The sequence below is a fragment of the Oncorhynchus mykiss genome, chromosome 19 (genome assembly GCF_057628025.1).
Source record: "Oncorhynchus mykiss isolate SJ-2025 chromosome 19, ASM5762802v1, whole genome shotgun sequence".
In the NCBI taxonomy this organism is placed as follows: Eukaryota; Metazoa; Chordata; class Actinopteri; order Salmoniformes; family Salmonidae; genus Oncorhynchus; species Oncorhynchus mykiss.
The window spans coordinates 58967751-58985294 of NC_143040.1; the positions used below are offsets into that span (position 1 = coordinate 58967751).

General features: G+C 41.7%; 1 protein-coding gene across 1 annotated transcript; it reads right to left on the reverse strand.

Moving 5' to 3' along the window:
* Positions 1–3589: 3589 nt before the first annotated feature.
* LOC110498070 (C-C chemokine receptor type 6-like) lies at positions 3590–16279 on the reverse strand. The gene is made up of 4 exons (XM_021574642.3): positions 15888–16279; positions 4981–5323; positions 4444–4854; positions 3590–4326 (listed from the first exon to the last, which is right to left on the reverse strand). Exons 2-4 carry the CDS (start codon positions 5311–5313, stop codon positions 3946–3948), a joined length of 1125 nt encoding a protein of 374 aa, XP_021430317.1. The 5' UTR covers positions 5314–5323; positions 15888–16279; the 3' UTR covers positions 3590–3945.
* Between the last annotated feature and the right edge of the window lie 1265 nt (positions 16280–17544).

Here is a 17544-nt window from a genome sequence, read left to right on the forward strand (position 1 = left end):
GCAACACTCACTACCGAGTTCCAAACTGCCTCTGGAAGCAACGTCAGAACAATAACTGTTTGTCAGGAGCTTCATGAAATAGGTTTCCATGGCCGAGCAGCCGCACACAAGCCTAAGATCACCATGTGCAATCCTAAGCGGTGGCTGGAGTGGTGTAAAACTTGCCCCCATTGGACTCTGTAGCAATGGAAACGTGTTCCCTGGAGTGATGAATCACGCTTCACCATCTGGCAGTCCGATGGACTAATCTAGGTTTGGATGATGCCAGGAGAATGCTACATGCCCCAATGCATAGTGCCAACTGTAAAGTTTGGTGGAGGAGGAGTAATGGTCTGTGGCTGTTTTTCATGGTTTGGGCTAGGCACCTTAGTTCCAGTGAAGGGAAGTCTTAACACTACAGAATACAATGCCATTCTAGTCGATTCTGTGCAGCCAACTTTGTGGCAACAGTTTGGGGAAGGCCCTTTCCCGTGCACATATTGAGGTCCATACAGAAATAGTTTGTCGAGATCAGTGTGGAAGAACTTGACTGGCCTGCACAGAGCTCTGACCTCACCTTTGGGATGAATTGGAACACCAACTGCGAGCCAGGCCTAATCGCCCAACATCAGTGCCCAACCTCACTAATGCCCTTGTGGCTGAATGGAAGCAAGTCCCTTCAGCAATGTCCCAACATCTAGTGGAAAGCCTTCCCAGAAGAGTGGACCAACTTCATATTAATGCCCATGATTTTGGAATGAGATGTTCGATGAGCATGTGTCCACATACTTTTGGCCATGTAGTGTTTGTGACCTAGTAGCAATTTTCGGCGACCACTTTTGGCTCGTGAACGCTACTTTTAGAACTGCTGACTAAAAAAATATACAAAAGTACCTGAAAATCTCTAACTTGATGGTTAGAGAAAAGCCAAAGCAGTTGATGATAATCAAGTGCTGCTCACAGCTCGGCTCCATGACTGTTTCATATCTACAGATATTGTCCTCATAGGAAAATATGAGATGAACTCTGTCACCATTCCCTGAGAGCGTTTTCTGTCATCTTAGAGACAGTTGTACTGCAGTATAGAACGTCTTCAATGTTACTGCTATTGTTGAAGCTATAGTTTCTAGTGCATACTGTATGCAGTGTGATAAAATCAACACTGCATATGATAGGCTATATTATATCACTGACTATCTCATTGTACTTTCTCCCCTCTGCTTCCTCTGAAGGCTTTATTCAAAGGCAGATGGCATGAGAATCTGTATTAGTCCAAAATACCATATTCACAAGGAATATTTCCAGCATTTTTTCCAATGGGTACTGTTTACATGGTTGGAAAAAGTTAGTGTATCATCATTAGGGTTTAGTAGAGGTTTAGGGCCATTACAGGGGGTGTCTGTGACACAAATACAGTGGACATTGTCCTACCAGTAGTCACTTCGTTGTTGTTTATTCGCTCCAATTCTACCGCTAATGTTGTACAACTGTTTTATGGATGCCACTTTTTAACCTTTTCCTCCACTGCATCTAAAGCCTTGTTTGTACCTGGTGCTAACATGCATCCGTATTCTGATTGGGCCCACATTGTAGCCATTGTGTCTACACATGGTACTAAAATGTGTCTCTTATTCGTCCACTGTGTTCGCAGTGTGACCAGATATCCTGGTCCCTCCCTGTATGCAAATTGTTTGACAGATATTCTTTCAAAATTATATATATTTATTTTAAGACATATTGATGCTATAAGTCAATGGTGTCACCTGTCAACTGTTTTAGAGGGTGGAATAATGATGATTTAAATGGTTTCGCTGTCCAGAGCAGACTACACTTGTAAGATCTACAGATACAATGCGAGTTTGACTACCTCTGGAGGTGGTCAGGAAGATGTGTATTTTAATGTATACACCAGTCTAAAAATGTGAGCACAATCACAATGTGGACAAGATCAGGACAAAGAGAGCATGTCAGAACCAAGTATAAACAGGGCTAGTGCCTTTTAACTCTACTCAACACAAACACTTTCATGTGTTTCTGCAGTCTTTACTGCAGTCTTTACTTTCCATCCTATAATTTTTCACAAACCAAAACCTATGTTGTTGAAATGTGCCCTTTCCCTGAAAAGCTCATAAACTACCGTGGTGGTTGAATCACAAACAGGATGTTAATAGAATAAAGAGGAAGGTCTTAATGTGTCTTTGTAGTGATATTGGACATGGGGAAGTGATCGGAGTACTGTAATTGTTATGATAAAAACAGTATACTGTATGCTAAGGCTATAATGATATGAATGGCACAGGGGTCAATTAGGGATTTATTAGGGATGTATTCCTTCCTTTCACCCAATAAGATCACACCCTGCTTCTGTCTGGTATTTTTGTTGGAAAGGCTCCCTCTGGCACCAAGTTACTTTTGAAGGAAAAGATTGGTATATTCAAATCATCCCATGGAAATGTTAGTGAGAGCTTATTTGTATTTTCCGTGCAAGATTATATCTGTCCTAGGCAAATACATTTCTTTTAGAGACCTGAAATGCAGTATTTGTATTGTGTTAGGTTGCATCCAGTTACATGTTTTAGTAATTCTTTGCTAGATTAATTCAACATTTCACAATACAAAATATGCAAAAGAATGTAATTCTTGTAAAAACCCATAGCAATTTCATTAAAGAAATAATACGAGGCCATTTATTTTAATTTCTCTCCTTTTCTATGTCATCTATAGCAGCGCTACTGATTTCTGCATGTCGCACCATCAAAGACTCTCACCACTTCCTCACCAGGCTGACGCGCTGGCTGCTTTAGGTGGAAATGCCTTTTTTTCGACAACGGACCTTACCCCTGGCTACTACAATGTGAAGATGCACATTGGATGACCAGAGATGACCAGAGATTCAGGATGACCAGAGATTCAGAGATCCTTTACATCACCGTTTGGTTTTTATGAATACAACCATATTCCATAGGGGTTATGTAACAGTCTGTAACATTCATGAGGATGATGCTAAACATCTTCGGAGATCAGAACTTTCATAGCCTGCTGTTTTACCTTGATGATGTCTTGGTCTATGCGCCCACTGAAGACCTGGGTTCTGCAGGGACTGGAAATGGTATTTGAACGTCTTAAGGCCCACAACTTCAAGCTCAACCTGAAAAGGTGTCACTTTTGATGTTGTTGGGGCATATCATTTTTTAAATTTGATTTAACCTTTATTTAACTAGGTAAGTCTGTTGAGAACAAATGATTGTCGTCAGTGCGAATGGTGTAGCTACAGATCCTGAGAAAAGTGAAGGCCATTCTTCCTGGGGTCCTGCAAAATTAAGGCAGTTTATACAATTTTAAAAACATTACAATACCTTCACAGATTTCACAACACACTGTGTGCCCTAAGGCCCCTACTCCACCACTACCACATATCTACAGTACTAAATCCATGTGTGTGTATAGTGCATATGTCATTGTGTGTGTGTGTGTGTGTGTGTCATGCAGGGTAGTAATGTTTTGAGTTGGAATTATGCTTCATTGTTTAGCTAGCTAACTAGCTAGCTACATGTCTAAACAAAAGACTCCACTATGCAAGTATCCATTTCACCACACCTTCTGTATCCTGTTCATGTGAGAAATTAACAGATTTTATTTGATAGACTGTAGTATGTATCTACCAGAGATGGTAACGTGAATAACAACATGACCTGCACCAAAGTCAAAATAGGATATAACGTTAGGCCAACGAGACAGTGTCCATGTTCTAAAATTCTCTGGTAAAATTCCCGGCTTTTATCTGTAATTAGAGTAGCAATGAGCATTCAATTGGATTAATACAGCAAATACTATAGGTAAATTATGTAGATACAGTAGCAAACATACTCACACTGTACACAGAATATAAATCACTACTTGATTTCCTGACTAACCATGCTATCATCACCCATAGTAATTGGAGGCAATCTCTACCTACTCCCATGTTCACATGGTTAACGACGAGACATTCTTGTTGGATTTGTTGGATCCGTCGGTGGACTTGTGTGCTGGGATATAGAGGTCAGAGGTCATGCGTGAGGAGCGTCCAGACGGGTAGATGTACTTCCTGCCCATGCACCACAGGTCCTCCAGGATCTTCCTGAAGTGGCTCCTGAACTTGACCCCGATGAAGGCATACAGGATGGGGTTGAGGCAGCAGTGGAGGTAGGCCATGCTCCTGGTGATGGTGAGGGTGGTAAGGATAATCTTCTCTACCTCACACTCCCTCTGCTGGAACAGCGCCACCGTGTGGTAGAGTAGCACCACATTGTAGGGCAGGTGGCACACGATGAAGACCAACACCACGGCTAGTACCACACGAACCGCCTGAAGAGAAGATGGGAAACTTAATTGACCCAATAAGAGACATTTACTTGGACACAAATATATTCTTATAATTAAACATTCCAATTCTATGACTGGAATTTTGGTGGATACTTAAACCTTGTGTCTCTGGGTGCTTTGGGCCCTCAGTAGGGTCCATAGGATTCTGGCATAGCAGAGGACCATGGCCAGGAGGGGCAGGAAGAACCCCATGGCCACCTGCAGGCTAGGCACCAGCACCTTCATCAGCCGGGCGGTCCTGTTACTTTGGAACTGCTCCTGACACACGGTTATAGTCCCTTCCAGCAAGATGGTCTCCTCAACCCGCTCATTGTAGATGACTGTGGGGACGGACAGGGCTATGGCCAGAGCCCAGATGGCTGTACAGATTAGGCGGCTATAGATCAGGTTCTTGGACCGGAGGCCAAAGGAGCGCCTGGCCTGGACGATGGAGATGTAACGGTCTCCACTGATGCAGGCCAGCAGGAGCATGCCACTGTACAGGTTGATGCTGTAGGCTCCTCGCAAAGCCTTATAAATTCAAATAATGAAGACAATTAAGAAAAACATTATTGTCCAAGCAATGTGGAAAGGAACAAATGTTGAACTTTAGAACCTGTATTGGGAACTTCATTAGGAACTGTGAGAACTCCATACCTTGCAGGCCACTGAGCCCATGCTCCAGTCATGCTGCTCATTGTAAATTATGAGAGGTAGGGCCACGATGAAGAGCAGGTCTGCCACCGCCACGTTCAGAAGGTACACGTCCGTCATGGTCTTGGCTTTCTTGTAGAAGGCATATGTGACTATCACAAATGCATTGCCACAGAAACCGAATGCACAGATGAAGGAATGGAAGTAGGTCTGTATGACTATCTCCATACCACGGTTGGGATTCAGGTTACAGATATATTCGTTATCATCTGGATAATCTTTATTGTCGTTTTCTGTGATGTCATAATCATATGCATCTGTGAACGTCTCATTCATGTTTTATCACCTGTGGAGAAGACATATTTTGCTGTAGAAAATAGTAGTAATGATAATAATGATTTAGTCATTAAATGGCTCTTTAATGTTGTACAATCAAGTCCATGACAGAAAAGAAGAGATAAACATCACAGTATTTGTGAACTAGCCTGTAGCTACAATGTGACATTTCTTATTTTACACATACTGTAGAGCGCTGCAACTTGGACTCTGGGATAGATGTAACATAGTAAATGTAAATATGTCTCCCTCCATTTAGTATGGTATGTTACATTTCGTATGGTATGTATTCATTTGTGGATGTCCATCATCCATTTTGTACATTATGTTAAGAATTTGCAATATATACACTACAGGTCAAAAGTTTTAGAACACCTACTCATTCAAGGTTTTTTCTTTATTTACTATTTTCTACATTGTAGAATAATAGTGAAGATATCACAACTATGAAATAACACATATGGAATCATATAATAACCAAAGAAGTGTTCATCAAATCAAAATATATTTTATATTTGAGATTCTTCAAATAGCTACCCTTTGCCTCGATGACAGCTTTTCACACTCTTGGCATTCTCTCAACCAGCCTCCCCTGGAATGCTTTTTCCAACAGTCTTGAAGGAGTTCCCACAAATGCTGAGCACTTGTTGGCTGCTTTTCCTTCAATCTGCGGTTCGACTCATCACAAACTATCTCAATTTGGTTGCGTTTGTGGAGGATTGTGGAAGCCAGGTCATCTGATGCAGCACTCCATCACTCTCCTTCTTGGTAAAATTGCCCTTACACAGCCTGGAGGTGTGTTGCGTCATTGTCCTGTTTAAAAACAAATGATAGTCCCACTAAGCCCAAACCAGATGGGATGGCGTATTGCTGCAGAATGCTGTGGTAGCCATGCTTATTAAGTGTGCCTTGAATTCTAAATAAATCACAGACACTGTAACCAGAAAAGCACCCCCACGCCATAACACCTCCTCCTCCATGCTTTACAGTAGGAAATACACATGCGGAGATCATGTGTATTTCCCATTTGGACTCCAGACCAAAGGACAGATTTCCACCAGTCTAATGTCCATTGCTCGTGTTTATTGGCCCACGCAAGTCTTCTTCTTATTGGTGTCCTTTAGTAATGCTTTCTTTGCAGCAATTCGACCATAAAGGCCTGATTCACACAGTCTCCTCTGAACAGTTGATGTTGATGTATCTGTTATTTGTACTCTGTGAAGCATTTATTTGGGCTGCAATTTCTGAGGCTGGTAACTCTAATGAACTTATCCTGTGCAGCAGAGGTAACTCTGGGTCTTCCAATCATGTGGCGGTCCTCATGAGAGCCAGTTTCATGATAGCGCTTGATGGTTTTTGCGACTGCACTTGAAACTTTCAAAGTTATTGAAATGTTCCGCATTGACTGACATTTGTGTCTTAAAGAAATGATGGACTGTCGTTTCTCTTTGCTTATTTGAGCTTTTCTTGCCATGAAATTGACTTTTACCAAATGGGGCTATTGTCTGTATACCCTCCTACCTTGTCATATATAAAAATTGTAACACTTTTTTGGTTACTACATGATTCCATATGTGTTATTTTATAGTTTCAATGTTTTCACTAGTATTCTACATTGTAGAAAATAGTAAAAAATAAAGAAAAACCCTTGAATGAGTAGGTGTTCGAAAACTTTTGACCGGTAGTGTATATTTTCTGAATTCCGCTTTGTTGTGGCCAGGGGCCACACACACACACACACACATCCTAAAATTGCATTTGGACCCCCACCCCACAGTTTATCATGGCATTGTGATACAAAAAGCGGCATCGGTGTGCTTTAGTACCAGAGCGGTCAGGCTGTTTGGCGGTTTCAGCTAAGTGGATTTAGGACCGCAGGGACACCACTTTGTTTTGTCTGGTTTCAACAGAAGTAAATGAACTTGGCTCGTTTTCGCCAGTTGGATAACGCCAAATGTTGGCTAATTGGCAAAAGTTGGCTAACGTTAGATATTATTTTTGCCCAATTCACAGTCAGTGATCACAGCCCCAATCACAGTCAATGTAACGTTATTGATTTGTCAGTTTCCCTAGCTAATTCCCTACTTTTCACACTGACACGGTATAAACAGCTCTACAGCCTTCACTGTCATGGTGGAACATTCAGTACACAACACTATGCACATCATGTCTTAGCAGGATCAAATGGTGACCGGTGTCCCAGCCGGGTCAGACAGCCAGGGAAGACCAGTCTTCGGAGCGGAGGTGAATTTTGAAGTATATTATAACAATCAGTGAATTGATACAAAGTTCCATCTTGAGTTGATAGGTAGGTTACAGTCTGGGATCTGGGAATAATGGTCATTTCAATTATTGAACCATTGATTCTATTCTTGGATAATGTATAAATGTACACCAGGATCAGATGGTGACAGGGGTCTCAGCAGGGTCAGGGAAGCAGGGAAGACCCGTCTGTGATGGCTTGGAGGTTAACTTTTGCAGATGCAACACTTTATTCTCTCTGCGCAGCAAACACTGGACAAGCCAGGAGCTTCAAAGATTGAAACTATTTTAAAACAGTGTGACAAACCTCTAAAGTTGATTTCCAAACTGTATCAAGGGGTGACAGAGGCTTTTACCGATGACACAAACAAAATGTGAGGAAGACCTGGGAGACACTACTGATGATGATGAATGGATACAGATATGTTTGAATAACCCATCATGTACATATAATCTCAGACATAAATTACTTAAGTTTAAGACCATCCATAGAACGTACTATATGCCAGTGAAACTGAACACCATGCACTCAGATATGTAATTCCTCTACTGGAGGTATAAAACACAAAAGGGGATATATTTCAATGTTATTGCATATGTTATGCTCTGGTGAATGCTGAGCGAATTCTGGCAAAGAGTGTGTTATTTTATCTTAGTATGTCTACAGATTCTCCCTCCTCCCTGTTTTTCTTTGCTTGGAAATGTTGATACTGGAGACTGTTATCAGAAGAAACAGTGTAACCTAGCATTTATAGTGGGTATGAAATGCATTGCCATTAATTGGGATGTTGGTTATCCTCCCACAATGTCAAAATGGATGGCAGAAATGTAAAGTTATGTGTCACTAGATTTGATTTATTACAAGGGTATACTGTGCAAATTTCATATGGTCTGGATGCCTTATATGGAATGCTGTATGTGGACACCTGCTCGTCGAACATCTCCAAAATCATGGACATTAATATGGAGTTGGTCCTTCCTTTGCTGCTATAACAGCCTCCACTCTTTTTGGAAGGCTTTCCACTAGATGTTGGAACATTGCTGCGGGGACTTGCTTCCATTCAGCCATAAGAACATTTGTGAGGTCGGGCACTGATGTTGGGTGATTAGGCCTGGATTGCAGTCGGCGTTCCAATTCATCCCAAAGGTGCTCGATGGGGTTGAGTTTAGGGCTCTGTGCAGGCCAGTCAAGTTCTTCCACACTACTCTCAACAAACAATTTCTGTATGGACTACGTTTTGTGCACGGGGGCATTGTCATACTTCAATCTATAAGTATATTTATTTTGTCTCTTTATCTTTTGTGGTCTAGTACTATCTTTTTGTTGGCTAGGGCCATCTACTTTAACTGCTGCCTGTCTTCCCAGTGGCCTACTGGCAGTGTGAACTGCTGACTGTGCATAATTTGCCGATAGTTATTGACACATCAACCAGGATTGTGGGGGTGGGGACAAATTAGCAATTAGTACAGGGAAGTGTGCTCTCCACCTGTGCTAGGCTATTAGCAATTAGAGTTAGTTATTCAGTCTCCCCTAGTTTCTCAGCAGCATCTGTAAGTGTCGGTAATGTCAGTGGCGGTTTTGTCTTAAAATTAAGACCGTAGCCGAAACAAAGACGGATTGAGTTATTCGGAAGAGTTCGAGGAAGGAAAGAGAGGAAGGCTCCACACCACTCCCTTGCTTGAGTATTTTGCCTAGTTATTTACAGATTATCAAATTTTGCTCTTTTGTAGCTTTGTCAACTATGCATGTGTTTTCTATACCTTCACACCTCTCCCTGTAGGCTTTACACAAGCTCCCCACCCCTCGGCTGCAATCCTTCTAAGCCGATCTGTGGTCAAGAACGCCGAGTTCATCTCAGCCTATGCTACTGTCGTGTCTTTGGCTATGCCAGATTAAGTGATATGACATGCTTTTCTATAAATTCCTTTCTTTGTAATTAATATTACCTGATTGAGCTAATCATGTAAATATAATTAACTACAAAGTTGGGGCACCACGAAATAATATTTATAGAGCTGTTATCTTCGGAATAAACTCTTAGACCTAGTAATATTTTACATCAATAGCAGTCAATATTAATCGTCACCTTATTTCAGTCTCATCTGAAAGTTGTAAATTCTTGGTTGTCTTCACGAACCCTGGCTAACAAGTTGAATCAGCAATACAAAATTGGGTTTAATTATTTATTTACTAAATACCTAACTAATCACACAGAATTACATATACACAGAATGAATCCTACCTTGATTACAAATTACATCATAAAGGAAAACGTCCCTAGCGGGCGGAACAGATATGACAGCTGGTTAAACAAAGAAAAGGGTTTGAGTGAAAGAGCGGGAAGACGGAGGAACAAAGGGAGAAGCGATGTCTCTATCGGGCCGTAAGTAGCTACTCCATCGTAAATACAGAATCTTATGCATTCTAAATTACCGCCCATTTGGAAAAGGAAAATGCAATAAATATTTACTCTGAGCTGCGCTTCGGTAGGTTGGTGGTAGATGGAAGGCCGAGTTGCCCAACCGAGTCCTTTGTCCTTTGAAGAATGTGGGGGTATAATGGATACGTTGTAGTAACGTTGTTGTGTGGTAGACGGGATACTCTGTCTGTGCTTTCCTTGCCCACGTTTGCAGCTGCTGTTGCTAACTCAAAGGCTAGGAGGTATCACTTCTGTAGTGAATAAGAGTTCAAAGTTCATACCTTTCGCAACCAAAGCTCATGCTGAGATTGGCTTCGTTCTGTAGTTATTATCTGAACCATTCTGACATCGGACCGTCGTCCTCACATCCTCGGAACAGGTAACATGTTAGTACTTTTAACATATGGACTGGCGTCCTCACATCCTCGGAACAGGAGGTTACATTTTCGTCAAGGCTTTATATAGTGGAGCGAGAAGGGTGTGTTTGAAAAGTTTTATAACCCATGTCTCTTCACAGGGGTGGGCCACTGATTGAGCAGAGCCCTAACCTTATGAAAACCCAAATCTCTCATTTGGAAGCTAAAATTACATTTAATCTTTTCACCAATAATTTTATAGTCAACAATTTAAATTGAACAACAATTCCATGTGAATCCGATAACTACAATGTGCAGACTTTCCACTGTAGAGTTTGTCATCTTATCATTGATGAGAATGTCTCAGATGACAACTGAACTGACATATTCATTAAGTACCACCACATATGTTCAATTAGTTGGATTACCAGAATATAGTTCATTTTCCCACACCTTCTGATGTTCCCAGAATCTCTATGTTAACCAAAGGATTTTCAAATGTCACATCAGTAGGGTAGAGAGAGGAAAAAGGGGGGAGAAGTATTTATGACTGTCATAAACATACCCCCAGGCCAACGTCATGACACTGCTCTTCAGTCCCTTAACTTTTTGCCCTGACAGAGACATGGATCACCCTAAAGAACACTGCTACTCCAGCTACTCTTTCTTCTTTCTTCCCTCCTACCTCTCTGTTAACGACTTTGTCCACCACTGGAAATAAAGGTTGACTACAAGACCATGGTGCTTACCGCGCTCCAGCAGGTATATTTCACTGGTCATCCCCGAAGCCAACACCTCCTTTGGCCGCCTTTCCTTCAAGTTCTCTGCTGCCAATGACTGGAACGAATTGCAAAAATTACTGAAGCTGGAGTCTTATTAATCTACAAAGCATTACATGGGCTTGCTCCTACCTATCTTTCTGATTTGGTCTTGCCATATATACCTACACGTATGCTACGGTCACAAGACGCATGTCTCCTAATTGTCCCTAGAATTTCTAAGCAAACAGCTGGAGGCAGGGCTTTCTCCTATAGAGCTCCATTTTTATGGAATGGTCTGCCTACCCATGTGAGAGACGCAGACTCAGTCTCATCCTTTAAGTCTTTATTGAAGACTCATCTCTTCAGTTGGTTCCTATGATTGAGTGTAGTCTGGCCCAGGAGTGTGAAGGTGAACGGAAAGGCACTGGAGCAACGAATCGCCCTTGCTGTCTCTGCCTGGCCAGTTCCCCTCTCTCCACTGGGATTCTCTGCCTCTAACCCTATTACAGGGGCTGAGTCACTGGCTTACTGGTGCTCTTCCATGCCTTCCCTAGGAGGGGTGCGTCACTTGAGTGGGTTGAGTCACTGACGTGGTCTTCCTCCCTGGGTTGGCGCCCCCCCCCCCCCCCCCCCCCCTTGGGTTGTGCCATAGCGGAGATCTTTGTGGGCTATACTCGGCCTTGTCTCAAGATGGTAAGTTGGTGGTTGAAGATATCCCTCTAGTGGTATGGGGACTGTGCTTTGGCAAAGTGGGTGGGGTTATATCCTGCCTGTTTGACCCTGTCCGGGGGTATCATCAGATGGGGCCACAGTGTCTCCTGACCCCTCCTGTCTCAGCCTCCAGTATTTATGCTGCAGTAGTTTGTGTCGGGGGGCTAGGGTCTGTTATATCTGGAGTATTTCTCCTGTCTTATCCGGTGTCCTGTGTGAATTTAAGTATGCTCTCTCTAATTCTCTCTTTCTCTCTCTTGGAGGATCCGAGCCCTAGGACCATGCCTTAAGACTACCTGGCATGATGACTCCTTGTTGTCCCCAGTCCACCTGGCCGTGCTGCTGCTCCAGTTTCAACTGTTCTGCCTGCGGCTATGGAACTCTGACCTGTTCACTGTAATTACTATTATTTGACCATGCTGGTCATTTATGAACATTTGAACATCTTGGCCAAGTTCTGTTATAATTTCCACCTGGCACAGCCAGAAGAGGACTGGCCATCCCTCAGCCTGGTTCCTCTCTGGGTTTGTTCCTAGGTTAAGGCCTTTCTAGGGCGTTTTTCCTAGCCACCATGCCTCTATACCTGCATTTCTTACTGTTTGGGGTTTTAGGCTGGGTTTCTGTACAGCACTTTGATATATCAGCTGATTTAAGAAGGGCTTTAAAAATACATTTGATTTGATAATAGATACTCAGACACATTGTACAGGGCATCTGACTAAAACGGGTCAAAGTGGTGCTAGTGGAGTCTGCTGGTCATAATCAAAGATAAGCACATTGAGAATCAGCTCACAGACTGTTATCAGGAGTCAACACTAATAGTACTATGGTTTCACTTCTGTTTGAATTTTAAAAATGACTGAAAAGAGTTCAAGAGTGTAAAACATTTAACTACATACACCATATTACACAGTTGAAGTCGGAAGTGTACATATACTTAGGTTGGAGTCATTAAATCTCGTTTTTCAACCACTCCACACATTTCTTGTTAACAGACTATTGTTTTGGCAAGTTGATTAGGACATTTACTTTGTGCATGACACAAGTCATTTTTCCAACAATTGTTTACGAACAGATTTTTCACTTATAATTCACAGTATCACAATTCCAGTTGGTCAGAAGTTTACATACACTAAGTTGACTGTGCCTTTAATAAACAGCTTGGAAAATTCCAGAAAATGATGTCATGACTTTAGAAGCTTCTGATTCTAAAGATTCTAATTGACATAATTTGAGTCAATTGGAGGTGTACCTGTGGATGTATTTCAAGGCGTACCTGCAAACTCAGTGCCTCATTGCTTGACATCATGGGAAAATCAAAAGAAATCAGCCAAGACCTCAGAAAAAAAATGTAGCCCTCCACAAGTCTGGTTCATCCTTGGGAGCAATTTCCAAATGCCTGAAGGTACCATGTTCATCTGTACAAACAGTAGTACGCAAGTATAAACGCCATGGCACCACGCAGCCGGAAGGAGACACGTTCTGTCTCCTAGAGATGAACGTACTTTGATGCAAAAAGTGCAAATCAATCCCAGAACAACAGCACAAAAGTATCTAAATCCACAGTAAAACAAGTCCTATATCGACATAACCTGAAAGGCTGCTCAGCAAGGAAGAAGCCACTGCTCCAAAACCGCCATAAAAAAGACAGACTACGGTTTACAACTGCTCTGCTCATGGGGACAAAGATCTTACCTTTTGGAGAAATGCCCTCTGGTCTGATGAAACAAAAATAGAACTGTTTGGCCACAATGACCATCGTTATGTTCGGAGGAAAAAGGGGGAGGCTTGCAAGGGTGCTTTGCAGCAGGAGCGTCTGGTGCACTTCACAAAATAGAATGCATTATGAGGTGGGAAAATGATGTGGATATATTGAAGCCACTTCTCAAGACATTAGTCAGGAAGTTAAAGCTTGGTCACAAATGGGTCTTCTAAATGGACAATGACCCCACGCATACTTCCAAATTTGTGGCAAAATGGCTTAAGGACAACAAAGTCAAGGTATTGGAGTGGCCATCACAAAGCCCTGACCTCAACCCTACAGAAAATGTGTGGGCAGAACTGAAAAAGCAAGTGCGTGCAAGGAGGCCTATAAACCTCACTCAGTTACACCAGCTCTGTCAGAAGGAATGGACCAAAATTCACCCAACTTATTGTGGGAAGCTTGTGGAAGGGTAACCGCAACGTTTGTCCCAAGATCAACAATTTAAAGGCAATGCTACCAAATACTCATTGAGTGTATGTCAACTTCTGACCCACTGGGAATAAATAAATAAATAAAAGCTGAAATAAATAATTCTCGCTACTATTATTCTTACCTTTCACATTCTTAAAATAAAGTGGTGATACTAACTGACTTAAGACAGGGAAGTTTTACTAAATGTCAGGTATTGTGAAAAACTGAGTTTAAATGTGTTTTGCTAAGGTGTATGTAAACTTCTGACTTCAACTGTGTACACAGTGGGTTCTGAAATGATTGACACCTTTGATAAAGAAGAGCAAAAATGACTGTATAAAATAAACGATTCAAATACAGAGCTATATTGTAAGCAAAAAAAAAAATTAAATTATATTTTTTTATACTAATCGTTTGCTCAGAGAGAGGGAGAGATTCTCTTGAACATGTAATAGTTATGTCACACATGCAGCTAACAAAAATATATGGGAATTTCTGCTCTACTCAATTACAAACAAACTAATTGCAACATTACAGCTAAAATGGAAGTGGTAAGTGGACGGAGGAAAGTAAGAAACGTGTCTCTCGGCATTAAAGACCAAAATTGTCTAAAGAAAATTGTGATGAATAAAAAAGCATATATGGGGGATTGGAAATGATGCAAAAGATTACATTGATGGAATCTACAATCAATCCTCACTATTAAAGCTGATCTACCCCTAAAAAAACAACAAAGGTTGGGGTCAAAATTGACACCCCTGTTTTCAATACCTTTCAATACTTCAACAGCACTGAGCCTTTCAACTAAAATGTTTTATGAACTGGAGAACACATTGAGCCGGTTCTTTTATTTATTTTAATTTGTTTACTTTTACCCCTTTTTCTCCCCAAATTCGTGGTATCCAATTGTCTCATCGCTGCAACTCCGTATGGACTGGAGAGAGAGAGAGAGAGAGGCAAAGGTCGAGAGCCGTGCGTCCTCCGAAACACAACCCAACCAAGCTGCACTACTTCTTGACACAATGCCCATTTAACCCAGAAGCCAGCGTCACCAATGTGTCAGAGGAAACATTGTGCACCTGGTGACCGTGTCAACGTGCACTGCGCCCGGCCCTCCACAGGAGTTTCTAGTGTGCAATGGGACAAGGACATCCCTGCCGGCCAAACCCTCCCCTAACCTGGAAGACGCTGGGCAAATAGTGCATCGCCCCATGGGTCTCCTGGTTGCGGTCAGCTGCGACAGGGCCTAGACTTGAAGCCAGAATCTCTAGTGGCACTGGGACAGATTCTTAGACCATTGCTCCATACAGAATCCTTTCAGATCCTTGATACCCTTCATCTGCGCTTCGGGACTGCCCTCTTCAATTCAAACCATTGGTTTTCAATGGGTTTCAAGTCTGGAGACTGAGATGGCCATTGCAAATGTAGAATTTTGTGGCCAATTAACCATTTCTTTGTGGAGTTTGATGTGCATGACCAAAGAGCTCTATTTTCATGTCATCTAACCTAAGTACCGGAAATTATTTGATATTGAGATAAAAACGGCTGCATTAGACCTTTAAAGTTTGTTCGATCATATCAGACCACAAGTCCAAGACCACTATGATGACACACCAAATGTGTTTGATGGATTCTTTTTGTCTTCTTCTAATGCCTCTTAGGGGAAAAGTGATCCAAAAGTAACGGAAAGTAATCAAAAAATGACGTTACTGATTGCAATTTTGGACAGTTAACTACATAGTAACTGTAGCGGACTACATGTAGGAAATAACCTGCTCAACCCTGCTTGAGTTTTGATGTGCCAAATTCATTGCCGAACATTTTTATTTTCAGTTGTAACTGAGAACTAGATTATTTCAAATACATTTAGTAAATGATCAGTACATACCTGTAGAAAAGTTGTTGGGAGAACAGGTTGCTGGGATACAAAACAATTGATGAAGTACTTTCTGGCCAGGTTTTCTCCAAAATAAAGTCCTCCAAATCAAATCAGACAAAGGCTGGTCAATCCTGTAAACTACGATGCCTAGAAATATGAGCTTGAGTTGAGAGTACTCCTGTTATAGCAACTACAACAACAGGCTACCTGACTCCCTTGGCAGACTGAAGTTACTGTTTGTTTGTGTGGTGGGGAGGTGGACACAGAGGTTCAGTGTGGTTGGTTGTGTATTTACTGGGAGGTGGAATCCCCACAGCTAACAGCTTCTGCATAGCTTATCTGATCATTGCTTATCTCATCTCTCCTCTTTTGGTCTTGTCTCCTGCACATCTAAATCCCACCTGTGTTCAAAGATACAGAAAGGCTTTCATGTAACACACGCTCTGAAATGAAACAGTACACAGTATGGCATCCCTGGGACATTCCCAGCTTCATATTAAAATCTAACATTTACAGTTTGAGTACACAACAAGCACTGGTCATGTTTATAATTAGATTAATTGACATTCATGCGAACATGGACCCTACCCCAACACCCTAGGAACAGCATCTGAAAGGATATGATGGGAATAAGCACTATGGCAATAGCATTACTTATACTTATTAAATCCTTTCCAAAAGTGAATAGGGCTGGGATCCATGTGAATGAATTACTGTAATGTATTTGAAACTTGGACTTCCCCAATATGGCCAGCAGGGAGGGCCAACAAATCTAGAATGTATGTATGCTTTTACAACTATTGAGACCAGTTTTGCCCAGTGATTAGGCTTTTACGCCACACAATTCCCACTTGACACAGTTTGGATATAACTTGTTTTTATTTTTTATATCGTATAGTATCGTATGTCTTACTCGGTCATACAATAGATTAAGAATTTAATGCAAGGCCTCCCAATTGGTGCAGTGGTCTAAGGCACTGCATCGCAGTGCTAGCTGTGCCACTAGAGATCCTGGTTTGAGTCCGGGCTCGGAATTGAATTCCATAACTTTTCATACATATTGGAGGATGTATAGTATTGCACATCTTTATCTGAGACCAGGTTGCTTGCACTAACAACCAAAGATAATTATGGGGAGACTTTCCTTTGGTGGTTAGGGGAACTAAAGACAAATGTTGGTGGTTAGGGGAACTAATGGCAAAGGTTAGGAGAACTAAAACGACAAAGGTCAGGTGAATTTAAGTAGCAGGTTAGGTGAATGTTAAGTTTAGAATAAGTGTTAGAGGAAGGGTTAGCTAAAATGCAACGGTTAGGTGAATTTACGTTGCAGGTTAAGTGAATTGGGTTAATTAAGTGATAATGCCCAAGAAGCTGGTGTTTGGAGGATATTGGCACGGGTGTTGTTGGGCCAACCGTGCCAATATATCCTCCAAACGTCGGCTTTGTGGGAATTATCACTTTTATACAACGGGTTACCAACATATTCAAATAATGACTGACATATTTTCAATAAAATCTTATTCACGATCAGTGTCCCTTCCACGCGACGGTTGAGCTAACGTAGGCTAATGCGATTAGAATTAGGTTGTAAGTAACAAGAACATTTCCCAGGACATAGACATATCTGATATTGGCAGAAAGCTTAAATTCTTGTTAATCGAACTGT

Bases quoted from the DNA above. Each gene is read 5' to 3' on its own strand.
- LOC110498070 (XM_021574642.3), bottom strand. From the start codon at position 5,313: ATGAATGAGACGTTCACAGATGCATATGATTATGACATCACAGAAAAC. The intron at 4,855-4,980 runs GTATGGAGTTCT...TGAATTTATAAG, and splicing joins TGGGCTCAGTGGCCTGCAAG to GCTTTGCGAGGAGCCTACAG. The intron at 4,327-4,443 runs GTTTAAGTATCC...TCTTCTCTTCAG, and splicing joins AAAGCACCCAGAGACACAAG to GCGGTTCGTGTGGTACTAGC.